The sequence below is a fragment of the Stegodyphus dumicola genome, chromosome 2 (assembly GCF_044657685.1).
Source record: "Stegodyphus dumicola isolate Sdum_Otavi_A_Nest chromosome 2, ASM4465768v1".
Lineage (NCBI taxonomy): Eukaryota > Metazoa > Arthropoda > Arachnida > Araneae > Eresidae > Stegodyphus > Stegodyphus dumicola.
The window spans coordinates 58254887-58274311 of NC_140769.1; the positions used below are offsets into that span (position 1 = coordinate 58254887).

General features: G+C 31.6%; 1 protein-coding gene across 3 annotated transcripts in view; it reads right to left on the minus strand.

Moving 5' to 3' along the window:
• Positions 1 to 19425, minus strand: part of LOC118197378 (tRNA (guanosine(18)-2'-O)-methyltransferase TARBP1) — a 65999-nt gene that overhangs the window by 2063 nt on the left and 44511 nt on the right. For 2 of the 3 annotated variants that reach the window (XM_035368887.2, XM_035368886.2), the window contains exon 9: positions 12551 to 15345. In XM_035368887.2, coding sequence (XP_035224778.2) covers positions 12557 to 15345 — 2789 coding nt within the window. In that variant the 3' untranslated portion in view covers positions 12551 to 12556. Of the gene's footprint in view, positions 1 to 837; positions 15346 to 19425 lie in introns of those variants that run through there. The other variant, XM_035368885.2, reaches the window with a different exon arrangement.

A 19425-nucleotide genomic window follows, 5' to 3' on the forward strand; every position in this document is an offset into this window, starting at 1 on the left:
CAGCGAAGCTGCTAGTATATATATAAAGTAGAAAAAATCATACTGGAATGAAGAATGATACATGTACTTAATAAAAATATGCATATATATTTGTCAAAGAATAAAAAAAATAAATTAAATATAATAATAGCATAAAAATAACGAAATTGCTTTTGGGAAGTATAATGATTAACACTTATTGATAGAGTAAGGAATATATGGATTGTATACAAGAAAACATTTTACATGAATTCAACATGTGTGATAGCTGGATAGGTGAGTTTAATTGCATTATTTCTTGCTTTACACAGGTAATGAATTAGTTAACGTGATTCTTTTACATAACAAGAAATTTTTTGTAGCTGTCTGATAGTCTTGCCTTTTTGTGTAGGTGTTCTTGTTGGTTCTAACAACCAAATTTTTAAAATTACCGAAGAAATTAATTCAGTTTTGAATACAGCGTAATTTAATGAACCGGATGATGAAAATGTGAGATATTTGCTTGCTTTCCATTCAAACTGTGCAAGAATAATCTTCAGCTAGAAAAATGCCATGGATCCGAAAATAGTTCAATGTTTAAGCAATGGTGAAGCATACAATGGCTAGTGACTTTGTGCATGAGTCCTTAAGAGAAATTTATTTATTTCAGGTTATAAAAGGGTAGACCTCCTGCAGCAAAGGTCATTTCCTAGGAAATGAATGCAAGATGAATTACCATTATTCAATGATCATATTTACTCGGTCACAGATTGTTACAATGAAAGGCAAAGGAATAAAGCTTCTCTGGAAACGAAAAATCTAAAAAAATGTTCACAAATAAGTATTCATTATATAACATTGCTTTGAAATGATTTAAAATCCAGGTGGGCAAAGTATTTATTAGAAAACAAAAATTTGAATACATCTGCCTTTAAACCAGTTTTCTTTTATATATAACTAAATACTGCATTTCTAAAAGTACAGCATCACATCATGATCATTTGAGTAAATTGTTTGATTTGGAAAAATACAATTTTCTTGGGAAAAAGTTACAGCTTCCTTCTCTTACTCTCAGTCGATTATAAATTTCAATAACTGCAGAGAATGCAACTGAATGCTTAGAATTAAAGCTATAAAGGAAAGAACTAAAAATCTTCAATCATTAAATAAAAGTACCAATTGCTAACAGATTTATCAACATTGTCTCTACTTGGTAATAAAAAATCAGGTGATGTTAATAGAAAAGTACCCATAATTTTGTGTAGAGGGAGCAAAATCAAACATTTTGACATCAAAATTTAAGCAATTGATTTCTGTTAACTTTAATGATTTTATCTGCAATGTGATTTTTATTTTCCAAAACTGATGCAAATTGGTGGCTAATAATAATATAATTATTCCAATTGTTTATTAACACAATTTAATTAGACTGCATTAATTGTTACATTAATCATATTAAACAAGGTTTTTTCCCTGGAATTAAGCTTATGGTATTTCTGAATGCATGATAATAAAAAAGATAAAATCATTTTCTCTTTATTCATGATTAATTATATTTTTGTCTTTGTACTATTTTCTGTACGATTTTAATTCACTATTGTTACATTAGCTGCAATACAATCCTTTCAGATCTTATAGCTGACAAAAAATGACTTCAGTCATAAGCTGCAATAAATCACACAAATTACCAATTGCATCATCTTTTTACACACATTGTATAAGGTATTTGATATTAAATAACCAATTATTATAATTTAAAGACTTTACTATAACTTCTTTCCATTGTCCCCACCAGAATGTAAATTGAACTGTTTCAATATTTAAGCCAAGGGTTTAGAATGTTTTAAAGATTTTGGCAGCTTTACCTGCAGTCTACATCCTATCACCAGCTCTGACAGAGATTATTTTAGCTTTAGACATTTTTCTAGCCAACATTAAAAATGTGCCATTAAAATAGTTAAGACGGCTTAAGTAAATAATTTTGTGTAGTCTCTGACTACATTACTTGAATATGAATTTCAACATGTGTTATTTTAAATACCCACAAGTACCAAATACCACAAGTTTTTTGGTTTGTAAACACAAATGGTGCCTTCTGTTAAATTTAAATTATGCAAATGGCCCTGATGTGTTTTAGCATAACCTAATAAACTAAACCAAACCTGTTAAATTTAAAGAGTTAATAAAAACATTATTTCGACTTTGTCATATTAATTTAGACAAAAGCAAAAACTATAGCAAATAGCTGTATTACATTCATAAGAAAGAGGAAGCTTCATCAGTTTCCAAAGGAGAACACCTCAGAAGATGAATCTGTCTCTAATATCCCTTTTCCCTACCATAAACTTCTCAAGAAGAATTCAGCATGAACATATTTTAGGTGCCCCATACTACAAGCATCTATGTCTTCTCTAGGATCTGAATCCAGGCTCAAGATTATGACAGCCAGCTCCCCTACAACCATGCGAACAGGGCAGCACAGTGTGAATATGTGCTATCCATTCTGAACCAAGTTAGCAATCCTGAACTACTGTTCTCTTCATCAGTTTAGAAATACTTGCCCACCAGATCTTTTCAGCTGCATGAAAAGTTTACAGCCTTTGGTGCTAGGTTTGGGCCATATGAGAAGCAATCCAATTGCAGCCAGCCAACAACTTGGCAATTTGCATTGGCATGGAGCAATAGAATTCCAGCAGACAGCATGCTACTTCATTTATTCTGACTTGTGGAATGAATATTTTTCAAAGATTGAGAAAATGAAGCAGCATTTATTGTTGCTTCATTAAACAACAATAAATGCTGCTTCATTATTGTCATGAAGCAACAATAAATGCTGCTTCATTATTGTAATTTCATTCTTGTTGAAGATTGTACTGCCACTCCAGTGATTGTTGATTCAATTCAGGGATAACTATATTTCATTTCCTGTTTATCACCTTCTTTGTGATATCAGGTCAAAAATATCACAGCATAGGTACTGTATTTGAAGGCATATAAGAAACACTTTTTTTCCTAAATTTTGTCTAAAAAAAAGTTACCTATGTCTCATACGTAAAGGACACAGGTTAACTTTCAATACTGAATGCTATTTTTAGCCCGGATAAAGGTCTAGACACACATAACTTTTTCTACATCTACATGTGTGTGGCCTTCTAAATAAGGGTGCGTCTTATATGCCAGTCCGTCTTATATGCCGTCAAATACGGTAATCTTTATTTTGTTCCCGGATAAGCACCCTTAAAAATCCATCAAGAATACTATTCCTATAGCCAAAGTTTTATAAAGAATTAACTGGAAAACTAGTGGGAAATTCACTCAGTGCATGGAAATAGTGAACTCCTTACTTTATGAATTAGTACAAGATTATAGATAATTACAAGCATACGGCCAATTCAAGTATGGTTCGTCAAGGATAGGGATAACATGTGGCCCACTGGGTAATTTTCTGCAACCCGTCACTGATATTTTAATAATGTAGAAGAGAGCCTAGAGAAACGCCCAGAGAAAGTAATTCATTAAAACTATAAAACATGTTTTGTTGAATACATTTTGATTGTTTTAAACAAAGTTTTTATTTGAAGGAAACAATCAGTTTTGTTGCAAAGAAAAAAAATATTATTAAAGCTCTTACAAAATTTTTCCAGTTTTATTTGAGTTAACAAAATCTTTTTTTTTTTTTTTTTTTTTTTTTTTTTTTTATATATATATATATATAATTTTACAATACTTTCAATTCAATCTTGTAACTGTCACAAAATTTTGCTGTTTTTGCAAAAGTTGGATTGTAGCGTGATTCCACGTAACTGGATATGTGACTTATATAAACAGAAAAGTTATGGTGTAAAAAAAAGAGGGATGAGCCGACATGCTGCTACTGCCAAAACACGTTTTCCCGCTTTTTAAATTTCATTTCAACATGATTCAAGAGCTTCTTCTCGCATCAAAGTTGTGAAGTAAGTTAAATTATTTGGTACAATCTGATTATATAGTTACAAAAGGATGACAGAATTTTAAATTTTCATTTTCTCATCTATATTTTGAATCATGTGCTTATTTACCAAAAAAGAATTCTCTTTTCTGTTCGTTAAATGACGTAAACCTGCAAATCATTTTTTGCAATTGTGTAAATATTTATATTACAAATCAAAATAGTACACCATTTTTCAAGATTTTGATTACTTTTATATGTAGTTAATATGAAGTGTGTATCTTTGGGTTGGTAATTTTTAAAAATAATAATATGAGTTACTGATAAAATATCTATTCTAAGATACTAAAAAAAAGGTTTTAGTCTCTGGTTTGAATTATTGTTGTATAAATTTAATACCCATATACAAATTTACAAAAATTTAATATGCATTCATAATATTATTGTTATTAGCTACCCAAAGAATTACAGATAACCATTCAAAATTATTGATCGTAAAAAAAATTAACTCAAATATTACATTTATGTTTCATTTACATTTATATATATATTTATGTTTTCATATTATAATTACACCATAGATGCCATAGAAGTGTGATGAAATTTAAGTAAGTGGTTTTAACATTGAAATTACACTTTTCATTTAATTTTATACATTTTTAACAGTACTTTATTATTTATAAGATAAATTTACTGTTTTTGTTTCTTTTACTTGACTTTCTTTAAACTTTTTGTTTTGCAATTTGATGAAATAATTAAATAAAAACAATATTTTTTTGCTTTATTATCATACTTTTGTTTTCTAAAAAATTAGTAAACTTCAACCCTAAAATTTCAAAAACTGTTTTTTTCCTAAAAATTTACAGGCATTACAGGCAAGTTTGAAATTTTTGTAGAGCTTGCAAATTTATGGCCAATTAAAGGTTGAATAATGAGGGAAGACATAGACAACAAAGTTATTGATTCAACTGATGGGAAAAGCTGAATGGTATATGTACAAATGATGCTCCCTCTATGGTTGGAAAACATAATGAAGCCTCTGTTTTAATTGAGAAACACTGTAAAACCAAGATTAGAAAATATCAGTGATTTATACACCAACAAACCTTGTGTTAAAAATTTTTGCCAAATCAACATATTGTTCTCACAGTGACGCAAATAGTCAACTAACTTAAGGCAAGAGGTTTTAAACATCAAGGTTTTCAAGCACTCCTTGAAGAAATAGGAACCAATTATATAGATTTATCACACTAAAGTGAAATAGCTTAGCTGTGGTAATATGCTGTTCCACTTTGTAGCATTAGAGGACCAAAAATCATACAATTTTCACAAAGATCATAAAACATTTAAAGAGCTTCAAAACAATGATTGGAAAGCTGATTTATATTTTCTTGCCGATCTTACAGGTCATATTAATAAGCTGAATTAAACACTCCAAGGACACGATAACACAGTGTTTATGATGTACAACTCAGTGAAATCTTTCTACCTCGAGCTTAATGTTTTTTATAATCAATTGACTAATTCAAACTTTGCTCATTTTCCTACCTTCCAAGAGAAAATAATTACTAACAAATATGGTTTTGAAAAAAAAAAAAAAAAAAATTGCTAACAGCATTTCTATGCTTCAGGAAAAGTACCAGTCCAGATTTAGTCTTTCTGACGAAGATAACATGTTCTTCAGACTTATTGACTCTGTCAATCCCAACGACGTGCCTATTGCTTTTCAATTAAAACTCATCAACTTTCAGTGTTCAAATTTACTTAAACACCGTAAAGGAAACTTGACAAAAGTAACTTTTCAGATATAATTGACACTGCACACCATTTTTTTTTTTTTTTTTTTTCTTTTCCTTTTTCTCAGTACCTATGTTTGTGAACAAGCATATTCTATTATGAATTTAAATAAAAATGAAAATAGGTCATTCCTTACCAATGAACATTTAAGTGACATTTTATAAATAGCAACTTTCAAATTTACAAACTACGAAGACTGAGTATCCAAGAAGCAGGTGAATACAACACATTGAATGATATATTCTCCTTTTTATAGTTTAAGTCAGAAAATATTTTTTTTCAAAATTATTTTTTATACTTTATTTATACATACATTTCTAACTTTAATATTAAATTACTTCACTTTTTATTTAATTCACTGTATTTTGAATTAAATGGGAAAGCTTGAAAACTTTTTCGAAATATTTAAATTAAACTATGTAGGGGGGTTAGCAGTACCTACATTTAAGCTTACACTCTTACAGATTTCAGTTTATTATTTGTGAAGTGTGGCCCTTACCAATTTTAACATTTCTTAAATGGCCCTTCATAGATTTCAATTGTGCAATCCTGGTCAAGGTCATTCTCCCAGCCTTCCCTTACACAGCTCTCAAGCACTTAACTAATTCTGCCAGCACTCACAGCATTCAAACCATATGCTTAAAAGATATGTTGATAAATCATCAGTATCACATCTCTAGCAGTCAGGAAATGTATAGCAGTGTTTACTAGTTACTGCTATTTATATATAATATATTTACTAATACCTTTAGTATTTTACTAGCATTGGATAGCTTAAATATTTCTATCATATAACATGGAATGCATGCTTTATCAATATGATACAATATAACACTTGTCTGTGTGCAAGGCATTCCAGGAGAAACTATGCATGAGCAAAAATATGAACATGCACGCTTTACGAAGATACTGCTGAATGGTCCTCACTTAAAAAATATCCCACATGTAGCAATCTTGTTAACTATTCAGAATACTTAAGACATAAAATTAGGTTCGTTAGTTATTATAAAGAGCATAAAGGCTACATGTCTAAGCTGAATCCAAAGTTGTATAAAAAGTATGTTATGGGATGAAATCTGTCGGTCCTCTTTTTCCTATTATCAGCCTCTCAAGATCTTCAGATCATTAAATTTTATCAAATTCAAGTTTTTGCATACATAAAAAGGCTTTGGAAGAAATGTCTTCCACAAAAAAATATTACTTCACATAAAATTATCAGCATCATACAACTAAAGTAATAAGCTCCAAAACTGAAGCATCCTAGATTATACACTGCTGGCCATTAAAATTGCAACACCAGAAAAGAATAATCTGACGAACATCAAAATCACATGAAGGAAAGAAGGGGTTGGATATGCAAATGATTAGTATTTCAGCACATTTAGACGATGCAGGAGGGAGAAATGACATCTGAAGCACTGCAAAAAAGAAAAGTTGTGTAGCTGATTTCTCATTTGAGAAGCACTTTGTAAGGTCGGGGTTTGCTCAGAATATCATATTATGCTTCGAATAACAAGAAGAAATGCTTACCAGAATGTCAGAATTTAATAGAGGTGGGATCGTTGCCTATCTAGAGTGTGAATTATCATTCCGTAATATCGCCCATCGCACTGGTCAACATCCAACCACTGTCATGAGAATATGGAATGAATGGGTTGCTGAATTGCATGCAGAATCTCAATGCCCTTCCATGACTAATGCCCGAGAGGACAGACATATTGTGAGGTCAACCCTGCAAAACTGTACAACCACATCACGGAACATTAGTCAGGAAATGGGCATGTTTGCAGCACGCCTAATATCCGCTTGTACAGTGCGTCAACATTTGCAGCAGCATGGATGATCAGCATGGCGACCATTACTTCGGCTTTCCTTGATAATGTAGCATAGAGAGAGACAGCAACTCTGGTGTGCCGAAAGACAAAGCTGTATACAGAAATGGCACGTCATCTTTTAGACAAGTCTTGTCTCTGCGTGCAGCAGTATTCTGATAGCCATCTACATATCTGGATGTTCCGAGAAGACCGCATGTCACCTGCTTGCATTCGATATCAGCATACGGGCCCTCCACCTGGTGTGATGCCTTTGGGTACACAACATGCACATATCTGGTTCACATTGATGGTAATTTGAACATTTCTGATGTCTTATATCCAATGGTCGTATCCTATCTTCGAGGCCAGCCAAACACCATCTTCCAACAAGATAATGCAAGACCACATGTTGCATGTCATGTTCTGACCTTCCTTGATACGAATGCTGCAATATAATTGATGAAATGTGTCACAGACTTGAAGCAGCATGGAATGAGTTGCCCATTTCTGTCATCCAAGCTCAGTTCGTTTCCATGTCTCACTGGGTAAGGGCCGTTTTAGCTGCCAGGGGTGGGAACAGTTTCTATTAATTTTGCCCCCCTGTAAATGCTCAAATTGCTTACAAATTTAATCAATTTGTCTTCATGCCATATTGTTTATATACAATAAATATCTTTTTTTCGATTTGCTTTCCTTCATTGTGTTGCAATTTTAATGGCCAGCAGAGTATTGATAATGTAATTACTTATTTTTCTCTATATGCCTTAATAGTCATTTGGGAAACCAAGGTTAACAAATTAAATGGTTAAATTACAAAACACAGTCTTCCCTACCTTCAGTTCCTGATAATTAAATAAGTCAGCTGCATAGGTTTTCAACATATATAATGTAAATATGGATGTTTTTAAGAAAGCCTGCCAGAAAAGCATCATCTTCCTTACACAGATAATCCCAACATATAAAATGATGGGAAGAGGAGTTAAAGCAAACTTAGATTAGCAATGATCTTGAATAAAACTATCAGTTCTGAGGGTAATCTGACATAGATCCCTATTCTTCAGGAGCCTCCCCCCCCCCCAAAAAAAAAGTCTTCAATTTAGCTCTAATGTGTTTTACCATAATGATATATGACAGTACTATAAAAAGTCTAATATAAAGTTTGCATATCTTGCATTTTGGTAAGGATACTACTTTTTGATTAACAGTGACAGGAAATGCATACTACAAATAATGTAAATTAGATGTTAACCAGAAAATCTTTACAATGAAGCTTCTTACCATTCTGCTCAATCATTATTTCATACAGATAGTTATACCAAGTGATAGATAATTCAAATTTCAGGTGACTTCAAATATTTCAACATGCAAAAAGCAGGTTTTATATATATATATAGCTACACAGTTTTGCTATGATGCATATCTACAAAATGTTAATATAAAAGGAATAACAGTAATTTATATTCTGGAAGGAAGCAATAAAATAAAAGATCTCATGTTTTTAGGTGAAAGTTGTGGACAAAAAAGTCCATTGAATTAAATATTAGAAATAATAAATTAAATTTTATATTAGTACCATGCATTATTTGTTCTTAATTTAATTTTACAACTACAGTTAAATCCAGGTTAGAGATATTCATTTAGAAATAATGTTCCCTTTTGTTTATAATTTTATTTCATACCAAAATATAACCAGTTATCCACGTATTTTTAATTTACTGTAGAGTAACCACACAAAGTTTGGTGTAAATCTTTTTAGAGATATAAACAGAGAGCACTTTCAACTGCCCAATTTTTATATACTCCGTTATTTTACAGAATAACAAAGTTATCTTTTACAAAATATAAACAAACAGCTGCTCTCTTTGCATTTCAAAAGGAACTAAAGTGCCCTTCAACTAAGGACTTTTAATTTTCTACCATGAATGTTATAAAAAAATCATATGATAAAGTATAAAAGTATCTCTGAAGCTATTGTGTAGCAATACTACACATGATTCAGCTAGTGAAATATCAAAAATAGTCTTAACAGATTTATGTCTTAATTTTAAACACAAATTTAATCTTTAGTATTTGTCAGTGATCGCCAAACCGTCAATTGCGAGCTACTCGTCAGAATATTTTCGGCAGATCGCGTTAGCGCTCCGGTTGGTTAAACTTGATTCCTCCACTGAGCTGATGCTGAAGATAGGGGGTGCTGGCAAAACAGCTGATTGTTTCTCCTGTGCAACTGCCATCGTCAGCCTTCTCGTAAACGACTGTATATGCATGAGGTTGTGCACATTATCTTTTTCATGTGTTAGACATTTGCTAACTTGGATACTTCGATTTACACATTATTAGTAAGCTAGGTCTGTTGTAATGATGGCGTGTTCAAGTAAAAAACTTATCACTTTCATTCAGAATGAGAAACCGATTACTTCTTTAAACCGATCCAGGTGAAGGGCAAATGTGTGTGTTTACTGTACTGTGCTGTGCAAGTGTATCAGTCGGGAAGAAATGGAACGCTGACCATCACTTCAAAACCATTCATGCAGGAATTGAAAAGAATTTTCTACTAAATTCTTCTCTAAGGAAAGAAAAAATAAGGCAGCTACAACCTAAACTTAATGCTCAACAATCAACTTTTTTAAAACCATTAAGCAAGAATAAAGCAGCAACGGAGGTGTCATTCCAAGTTTCAAGTATTAATGCATAGAATAAGAAACCATACGAAGATGGAGAAATAATCAAAATTGCATTTTTAAAAGCTGCATATGCATTATTTGATAGTTTCAAAAATAAAACTGAGATAATGTCTGCTATTAAATCTGTACAGTTTTCTGCAAATACAATAATGAGAAGGGTTGAAGTTATGCGTTCTGACGTTACCTCACAACTTAAAACTGACGTTGAATGCTGTAGCTATTTCTCCCTGAAACTTGACGAATCAACTGATATAGTTGATACAACTCAGTCGGCCATTTTTGCAAAAATTATTTTTGATAATTTTGAAATAAAAGAGAAGCTGGTAACAATTATATAACAGAGAGCACTTTTAACTGCCCAATTTTTATATTCTCTGTTATTTTACAGAATAATAAAGTTATCTTTTACAAAATATAAACAAACAGCTCTCTTTGCATTTCAAAAGTAAGTGCCCTTCAACTAAGGACTTTTAATTTTCTACCATAAATGTTATAAAAAAAATCATATGATAAAGTATAAAAGTATTTCTGACGCTATTGTGTAACAATACTACACATGATTCAGCTAGTGAAATTTCAAAAAAAGTCTTAACAGATTTATGTCTTAATTTTAAACACAAATTTAATCTTTAGTATTTGTCAGTGATCGCCAAACCGTCAATTGCGAGCTACTCGTGAGAATATTTTCGGCAGATCAAGTTAGCGCTCCGGTTGCTTAACCTTGATTCCTCCACTGAGCTGATGCTGAAGATAGGAGGTGCTGGCAAAACAGCTGATTGTTTCTCCTGTGCAACTGCCATTGTCAGCCTTCTCATAAATGACTGTATATGCATGAGGTTGTACACATTATCTTTTTCGTGTGTTAGACATTTACTAACTTGGATATACCATTAACAGGATGCATTAGAGGACAGGGCACATTTTTAACAGTTAAAGATCTTGTCAACTCTAAAAATATTCCTATAAATAAGTTGGTGAGCTTAGCAACTGATGGAGCTTTTGCACCTGGTAGGCAGAGAGAAGGGATTCATAACTTTCTGTCATAAAGACAACAGCTTTCCAAAATTTCTGTCTTACCATTGTGTAATAAATACACTGCGAGTCACTGTGCAGAAAGTTTTTAAGTATGAAAAATGCAATGAAACAGTCATAAAAATAGTGAACAAAATTAGAGTACATGCAATTCAGAGATGTTTGTTCAGAGTATTGATTGATGCTACTAGATTGCCAATATGGTGATATAGTGTTTCATACAGAAGTCTGCTGTTTGAGTAGAGACAGGGTTTTACAGTGTTTTCAAGAGGTGCTTCATGCCTTGATTTTTAAGAAGACAATGCTGCAGTGGAGATGAAACTTACTGATTTTCGAAATGATTTATCTGTAAAATCACTTTCTTCAAGCTTTGAAAATATTTGGGCTCTTATTCCGGGGGGAAAAAAAACACCAATTATAGTTCAGGTTTGTCTCAAAGTGAAGGCAAAGTTTAGCTCTACATATCTGGGTAAGATTTCTTTTTCTAGTATGAAATTAATTAAAAATGAGTATAGAAACAGACTCACCTGAAGAACAGACAATTGCATTCGAAAGGCAGCCATTTCCTACTTTACTACTATTTGATTATCAGATTCTAAAGAAGTCTGAACTCTCAACAAAAGCTTTTCAACATTTTTTATGTTATGAACACTCTTTAGTAAAATTAAAATTACTTGCCATATTCTATTTCTCAGTCTGTGACTATATGAATTAACAAACCGGAAACTACGGGTATAATGGACACTAATGTCTGTATCAATTAAAGAATTAATTAAATTCAAAACAAAATTTTCTTTTTCTTCAGCATCACATCCCAACATTAAACATCTTGTTGATGACAAAATAAGGGCTCCATCCTTCTCATTATAATTAATAAATCTGATTTAAAAAAATCTGTTATTGCATTTCTTAATTATTACTAACTATACTTCAGTTTCTTTCTTATGTACAGTTCAATTTCAGTTTCTTTTTGTTACATAAGTTTAATTAAAATTGATTTCATATTTACTAGAAATGTAAGTTTATAGGCAATAAAAAAAATTTAAGATTTTTCTTAAAACGTTGGTAGTTGTTTTGGTCGGTAGCTCACAAAAGGATTTATAAAAATGGAACAGTAGCTCAGAAGCTTCATGAGTTTGGCGACCACTGGTATTTGTGACAGCTTTTTCATGTAATAACAATATAAAATGTACATCAATATAATAAAAATTACATAATCTTATCAGCATATAATAAAAGATAACAGAACAAACTAATGCAATTTTTACTACAAAAGCTTTTTTAATATCTTATAAAAATCATGAAAGAGATTCTTATTACAAAAGTACTTTTAATACCTTGACTCATGAACTATAAAGATGTTGTCGAGAGTACTCCCAAATAAGTATTGCACCACTCACATGAACATTTAATGATCTCGTTATTCCTTGCTGTGGTATTTCAACACAGTCATCAAGTAATTGAATAAAATCAACTGGCAGTCCTTCCTTTTCATGGCCTAATAGCAAAACAGACTTTCTGGGAAATTTATAGTTAGTAAGTTTATGACTATCATCAGCCTGTTCTGCTCCAATTAAAGAGTAACCTTTTTCTTTGAGAGAGATTAAATATTCCTTTAAGTGATAAGGCTTAACTTCCTTAATTGAAACCCATTTGTCAGATGAAACAGCAAGATTTTGGAATTGCTTATCTTCTGTATATTTGAGGCATCCTATCACAAATTCAAAAACACCAAAGACTTCACAAGTGCGACATAACCCACCTAAATTTGGAATTCTATCAATAAGGGATGCTACAACTATTAAATTACCACTTGTTTTTTGTTTTCTTTCACCAAATAGATCATCACTATTCTCACTGCTTAAAGTATCCTGCCAAGGACAAACTTTTTTCTGAAAATTATAATCCACTGAATCATAACAATCAATTGGCATTTCACAGTTTGATTTAGAAGACCAAGAAGTTGTAATGCTATTGTTCAGTTTTTCATCACAATTATATAAGGATATAGGATAATTTAGATCAGAATATACATATTTTTCCATCATTGATGGTTTAATCCATTCATCAGGAGCTATATTTGAAAGGCGTGGTATATGAAAGAAAATTGTCTGAAAGCTTAAGTGCTCTATGGGATGAAATGATGAAAAATAAAAGTCATCAGACAGTTTTTGTATATTCTTGTAAAAATTACCAACTCCATTAATCAAATTTTGTGATTCTATTATATTATGAATAAAATCATATTTTAGAATAATATCTGTATAATTTTCTTTCTGGCACAATGAAAATAATTTATTTAATGCTAATTGTGCATACAGTCTTACAGTAAAATTTTGGGCCATGCAAAAATTTATTATTATAGGGAAACATTGAAGAATGTCACATTTTGATTTTAGTACATTATGCAAAATCAAAAGCACTAACACAGAAAGCAAGGAAATAATCATGCCAGGTCTTTTTTCTGTTGACTGTTCTATTATTGAAATAAAATTACTGAGTAAACAATTAAAAGAATACAAGAAGCTGAAAATAATCCATTCTTGAAAGTAACGAACCGAAGGCTGTTGATTATCAGATTCTAAAGAAATCTGAACTCTCAACAGAAGCTTTTCAACATTTTTTATATTATGAACACTCTTTTGTAAAATTAAAATTACTTGCCATATTCTATTTCTCAGTCTGTGGCTATATGAATTAACAAACCGAGAACTACGTGTATAATTGACACTAATGTCTGTATCAATTAAAGAATTAATTAAATTCAAAACAAAATTTTCTTTTTCTTCAGCATCACATCCCAATTCATAATATAAGTTTTTCATCAGAAAATCAATAGCTATAATTCTTACACAGAAAGATGGCTCGCTAACATCTGATATACTAGTAGCAAGATCATTATCTAAGTTAATGATATAAGCTATTGTTTCTTCCATTACTCTTTGGCCTTTATGATGAATGGGTCCATATGTTAATGCTTGCACAAGCAAAGGTATGCTATTGAATTTTGAATTAATCAGAGTCTTCAGCTTAAAAACATTACAAAAGTGTTTTATGAGGTAGTAAAAAACACCAACAGTATTTTCCTCCAGTTTTTGTAGCTTTTCAATATATTCATGTAAAACATCATGAAAATATAACATTTCAGGTTGAAAAATAATTTCAATAAAACATTTTAAAGCAGGACGAAATATTTCATTTCCTCTTAATTCTATACATGCTTTCCAAGATGTGTCTAACAAATCAGATATTGAATGAGAACTGCATCTATCGAATTTTGAAATAAGAACTTTCATACATTTTAAAGTGGGCAAAAGAGCTACGATTGGACCTTGTTCATATGTGTTTCGAGCATTATCTGCTAACACATTGAATAAATTTTCCACTTTATCTTCCGAAGAATATTTTATTATAAGTATTGCAACATTCCAAAAATCACATACTGATTTAGTTGTGAATTCTAGCCATTCATTTTTCTCAACATTTTTTACAAATTCTGGTTTGGCTAAATTAAACTGCAAAATATTCTCTTGCATAATATTCAACAATAAATGATAATCTAGTCTTGATTCCATTAGTTGCTCAGTATCAGGAAGATGGCAGAATAAAAAATTCAAAATTCTACATGAGGCAAGAAGTTGAGATTTTTTCAAAGAAGAATCTTCTATAAGAAATTCACATTTTTTTAGCAAAATAGGTAAATTATTATAAAATGCACATTTGTATGCTTTTAAAGAAGATAATAAATGCAAGGCATCAAAAAATATATTGCTCTGAGCTATATCAATATCATTTTTTAAATTCATAAATATTTTTTGATACATAAATTCAACAAACTCTGTTTTGTTTTCAACAAGAATATTAGCATATATGTTACTCTTTTCATCTGTTAAACATCCTTCAGCTTCTTGGTATAAAACAATTATAAACTGCAATGCAGTTAAGAACCTTTTCATAGACATATATGGTCTATTATGAGCACTGGATAAAGTACACACAATAGGTTTAAAAAGTGAATACCAGTTTGAGCATGTTTCTTTATTTCTGTGTGATGAGATAAGAAATGCTTCAAGAAACAAGACAAATATTCTGACAGTTTTCTTCATCTCAGAAAAGCAAGTAATTTCAAAACCTGCAAAAAATTGTAAATAATGAATGATATTGAAATGCTAAAATAATAATCATCATAATCAATAGATAGTAAACTGAAATATTAAATTATATGATGTTTCTAAGATCTGCCCATTTAAACTTAGAATTGATTATTGCATTTACATTTATTGCGTTCTGTAATGACAATTAAGAGACCTTAAATTTTGTTAGAAAATTTTCAATTAAATGTATGACCAATAACTTTTTTTTTTTTTTTTTTTTTTTTTTAGATGGAAAAAGCCAAAAAAATTCTTAATCTGTAAACAATAGCAATTTTAGCTAATTTTTTAATATTTTTTCTTATTACTGACTTTTATTTCAATACAGCTTAGGTTTTATTCCCCCCATTTCTTTGTTACTATTTTACTGCTACAGCATTCTGATAACACATACATATATCAATAAATAATATGCATACAAAATATGCACATTAAGAAAATTTTTATATTTCATATCACACTCAATTTACTAATCACTTTCAGCTGCTTTTCAAGGAGAGGCTGTTATTGAATTTATATATATATATAACAGTGCACTCATGGTTATAGTAACAATGAAAAATTTTTAAATTTTTGAATGGCAATACCCACTTTTTTCCTACGCAAATTGATCAGTGTATTGAAAAATCATACATGGAGTTGGAATAACACACATTTGATGAAAATTGCTGGCATAAAGCATTTGCAAAGGAAAGAATCAATGACAACCTAGGAGGATATGAAAAAAACTCCTAGGTTTTCATCATGTCTATCTTCACAGACGATAACACATTACATGCCTAAGAGTGTTGACAACAACAACGAATGTAAGATTGCAGGAAGAATATGTATAACATCCTGTTTTATGGCATCTTTGAATTCTGACAAAACTCTGAATTTGATGATTACACTTTAGATTTCAGATAACCCCAAAACCAAAAATCCATCAAAGTAAGGTCAGGCAATCGTGGTGGCTGCAAAGTTATCAGAGATGACTCTATCTTGAAAGTGCTGTTACAGCACTTGCCGAACACAAGTGGTAATGTACGGAGGTACATTGTCTTGTCTCCATACAATGTCATTAACCTTTTAACTGTCATGCCCGAGATAATCTCGGGCACAGCACTGGTGTTCGAAAATGTCACGCCCGAGTATTACTCGGGGTAATTTTTCTTTTTTTGAGTGCATCGTATTGTTATACCCGAATATATATCGGGAGACGTTTATTTCGGCTTCATCTCTTTGTCAAAACCGACTGTATCTTGGGAAAAGTTAATGTGCGCTCAGTTCAATAGATGACAGCACTTTACTGAAGATTTCAAAGGTTAGAGGTTATAAGTTCTTTGGTTCAAAGTGCATGGGATCTTTTTGTTGTAAAATGGCATCCAGTTCTTTGAAACGTTATATAGATGATTTAGATTCTTCAACCGAAGATGAAGGATGTGTGTTTGATGAGCAGTATTCATGATACTTCCATGGTCAGCCTCAAAAATAAAAAAATGGAGATATACTCAAGGCGAAGATTGTTTCTAATTGCAGTCTAACTATGGGTGGTGTAGATCGCTGTGATTAGGAAATATCCTTTCATCCAACAATCCATTAAACGTCAGAAAAAATATTATAAAAAGATATTTTTACATTTACTAGACAAGGTACTTTGGAACTCATATTTGCTCTATAAAAATGTAGTTGGGAAACATATTACATTTCTAGAATTTCGAATCCAAGTTGTAGAAGAGCTTTTACATAAATATGATGATGCAGCTTCTGGACAAAAGAATGTTGGCAGACCACTTACAATAGATAACCCTGCCCGTCTTACTGAACGACATTTCATATCCCATACTCCTACTACTCCTGCGAAACGTGCGCCTACAAGACAGTGCAAAGTATGTTGTTCAAAAAAGGTTTAAAATGAGGAAAAGATAAGGAAGGAATCACGATTCTGGTGTAGTGATTGTGGAGTTGGTTTGTGCTTGGAAAAGTGTTTCCAGTTGTACCACACAAGACTGAATTACTGAACTACTAATAGGTATTCACTTACATTTATTTCTTTTTTAGAAAATAATAAATTTTTTTCATTTTTAGAAAATAATGCTCCACTAGAAGCGAACTTTACAACTGCCATGTTGAGTGGCAGCCGCCTCAAGCAAATATGCAGTGGCTACAAAACTTTAAAAATTTTACCCATGTACTTCAAAATATCAATTTTTAACTACTTAAGAATATTTTATTTTGTACTAAACATTTGATTTTTGCAATAAAAAAATTTGACAATTTGTGTACCCAAATCATCAAAATAACTTGACAGTTAAAGGGTTAACAACATCACTGCTGCAGCTCTGGATTTACATAACTTTGTACCTCTGTTGTATACTGAGCACTTGTTGATGGAGCACATTTTCATACCTGTGGAAATGACCTCTTCGAAGAGTTCTGGACCAAGACGAATGTGCTTGTGATGCTGTAACACACTGTCACTTTAGCTTTATGTAACGGTGTTGGTGTCACATCATGAGAATCCAGTGAATACAGCTCTTGGAGTTAACATGCCCAGTTAGGGAGAAATGCACCTCATCTCCCCACAATATCTGCAGCGGCCACCTGTTATCTTTATCACAGCTTATAAGGAAAAAATTTGCATCAACACACTGTTGCTCATCTCCAGGTTACAACATGAGGACTGTGGCATCTGGTACATCCAACGGCTTGAAACACTTATTGCAGTAGGCAATGAACCTCCAGTAAGTGTAATATACACTTCCGTAACAGCTTCAATAAGAACACATGGTTGTCCATATTGTGGTCTATCATATGTACATCCAGTTTCTTCAAATTTGTTTACCAAACCATGCAGAGTTTTTATAAAACATGGGCCTTGTCTTAGCTTATGATTTCACCAATAAACTAGTGCTGCTTCAACAGCACTTTCTCCATTCAGATAAAGCAGCTTTATTAGTTCACCGTGCTGTTTTAATGCAGCTGTTCGCACATTTGAACACCTGATCGAAGAAATAATCTCCCACACTGCTTATTAGTGTTTCTGCACACAATGCTTGGCACATGGTATTCTGTGATTGATGCTTCTATTATCTATGCCTGTGGATTATGTGAAGTACATCAATGCACCGCCTCTCTGCATTTGTGAATGGTCATTTTCTCTACAAATGTTTTACACCGACAATTTTCATCATACATGCATCGTTCTAACACCATTTATGTTTTTTCATTGCACTGATCAATTTGCAAAAAAAAAAAAAAAAAAAAAGTGAAAGTTGCCATTCAAAAACTTCAACATTTTATCAGTGTAATCATAATCATGAGAGCTCTGTTGTTTTCAATTATCATAAACTTGAGAGCATGCTTTCAAATAACAATATCTGAAATTTCATTTCAGTTGGTTGAGCAGATAAGCTACTAAGGGTTCATATATCAGGAAAGTTTTTTTAAGACTACTGTTCTAACCCACAAATTTAAGATGTCGACAATTTTTGTTTTGGGAGAGCTTTCGATTTCATACTCCAATTCAAACTCAAATCATAATTCAAAACAAATCTCTATGACTACTTATTTACGCACACCTACTATATTACATTATTTACATGGTTCAAGATTAGTTTTAAATCAATAGATAAGAATAATTCCCCATTCAAACCAAAATTTTATTAAGAGAAGCTGAGTAAGTGACCACTCTCTTCCAAGTTTTTTTTTACTCCCTCTGTTGCCAGTGGCAGAAGCAGAGCTTTTGCCCATTTCACATTCGAGTTGTAACAACCATCCTGTACAATGTGATCATATGTGTGGCTCTGAAAAATTTTATAATCTTATGCTTGCATCATGTAGGACATTAAGTGTTAAAAATCCTCAATTAGTCATAAAATATGAAATATAAAAAAATATGTTTTGGAAGAATTTTAAGATAAAATGAGAAGCAGAAATGTTTTTATAAACGAAACAAAGACAGCCAATTTCTGTAAATGGGTACGCTAATTTAAAATACCTGCTGGCATTGCAGACTGCACAGTAATTTTTATTTGGATATATGTTGGAATACATCCTGTAATAATAACAGTGCTTACTTA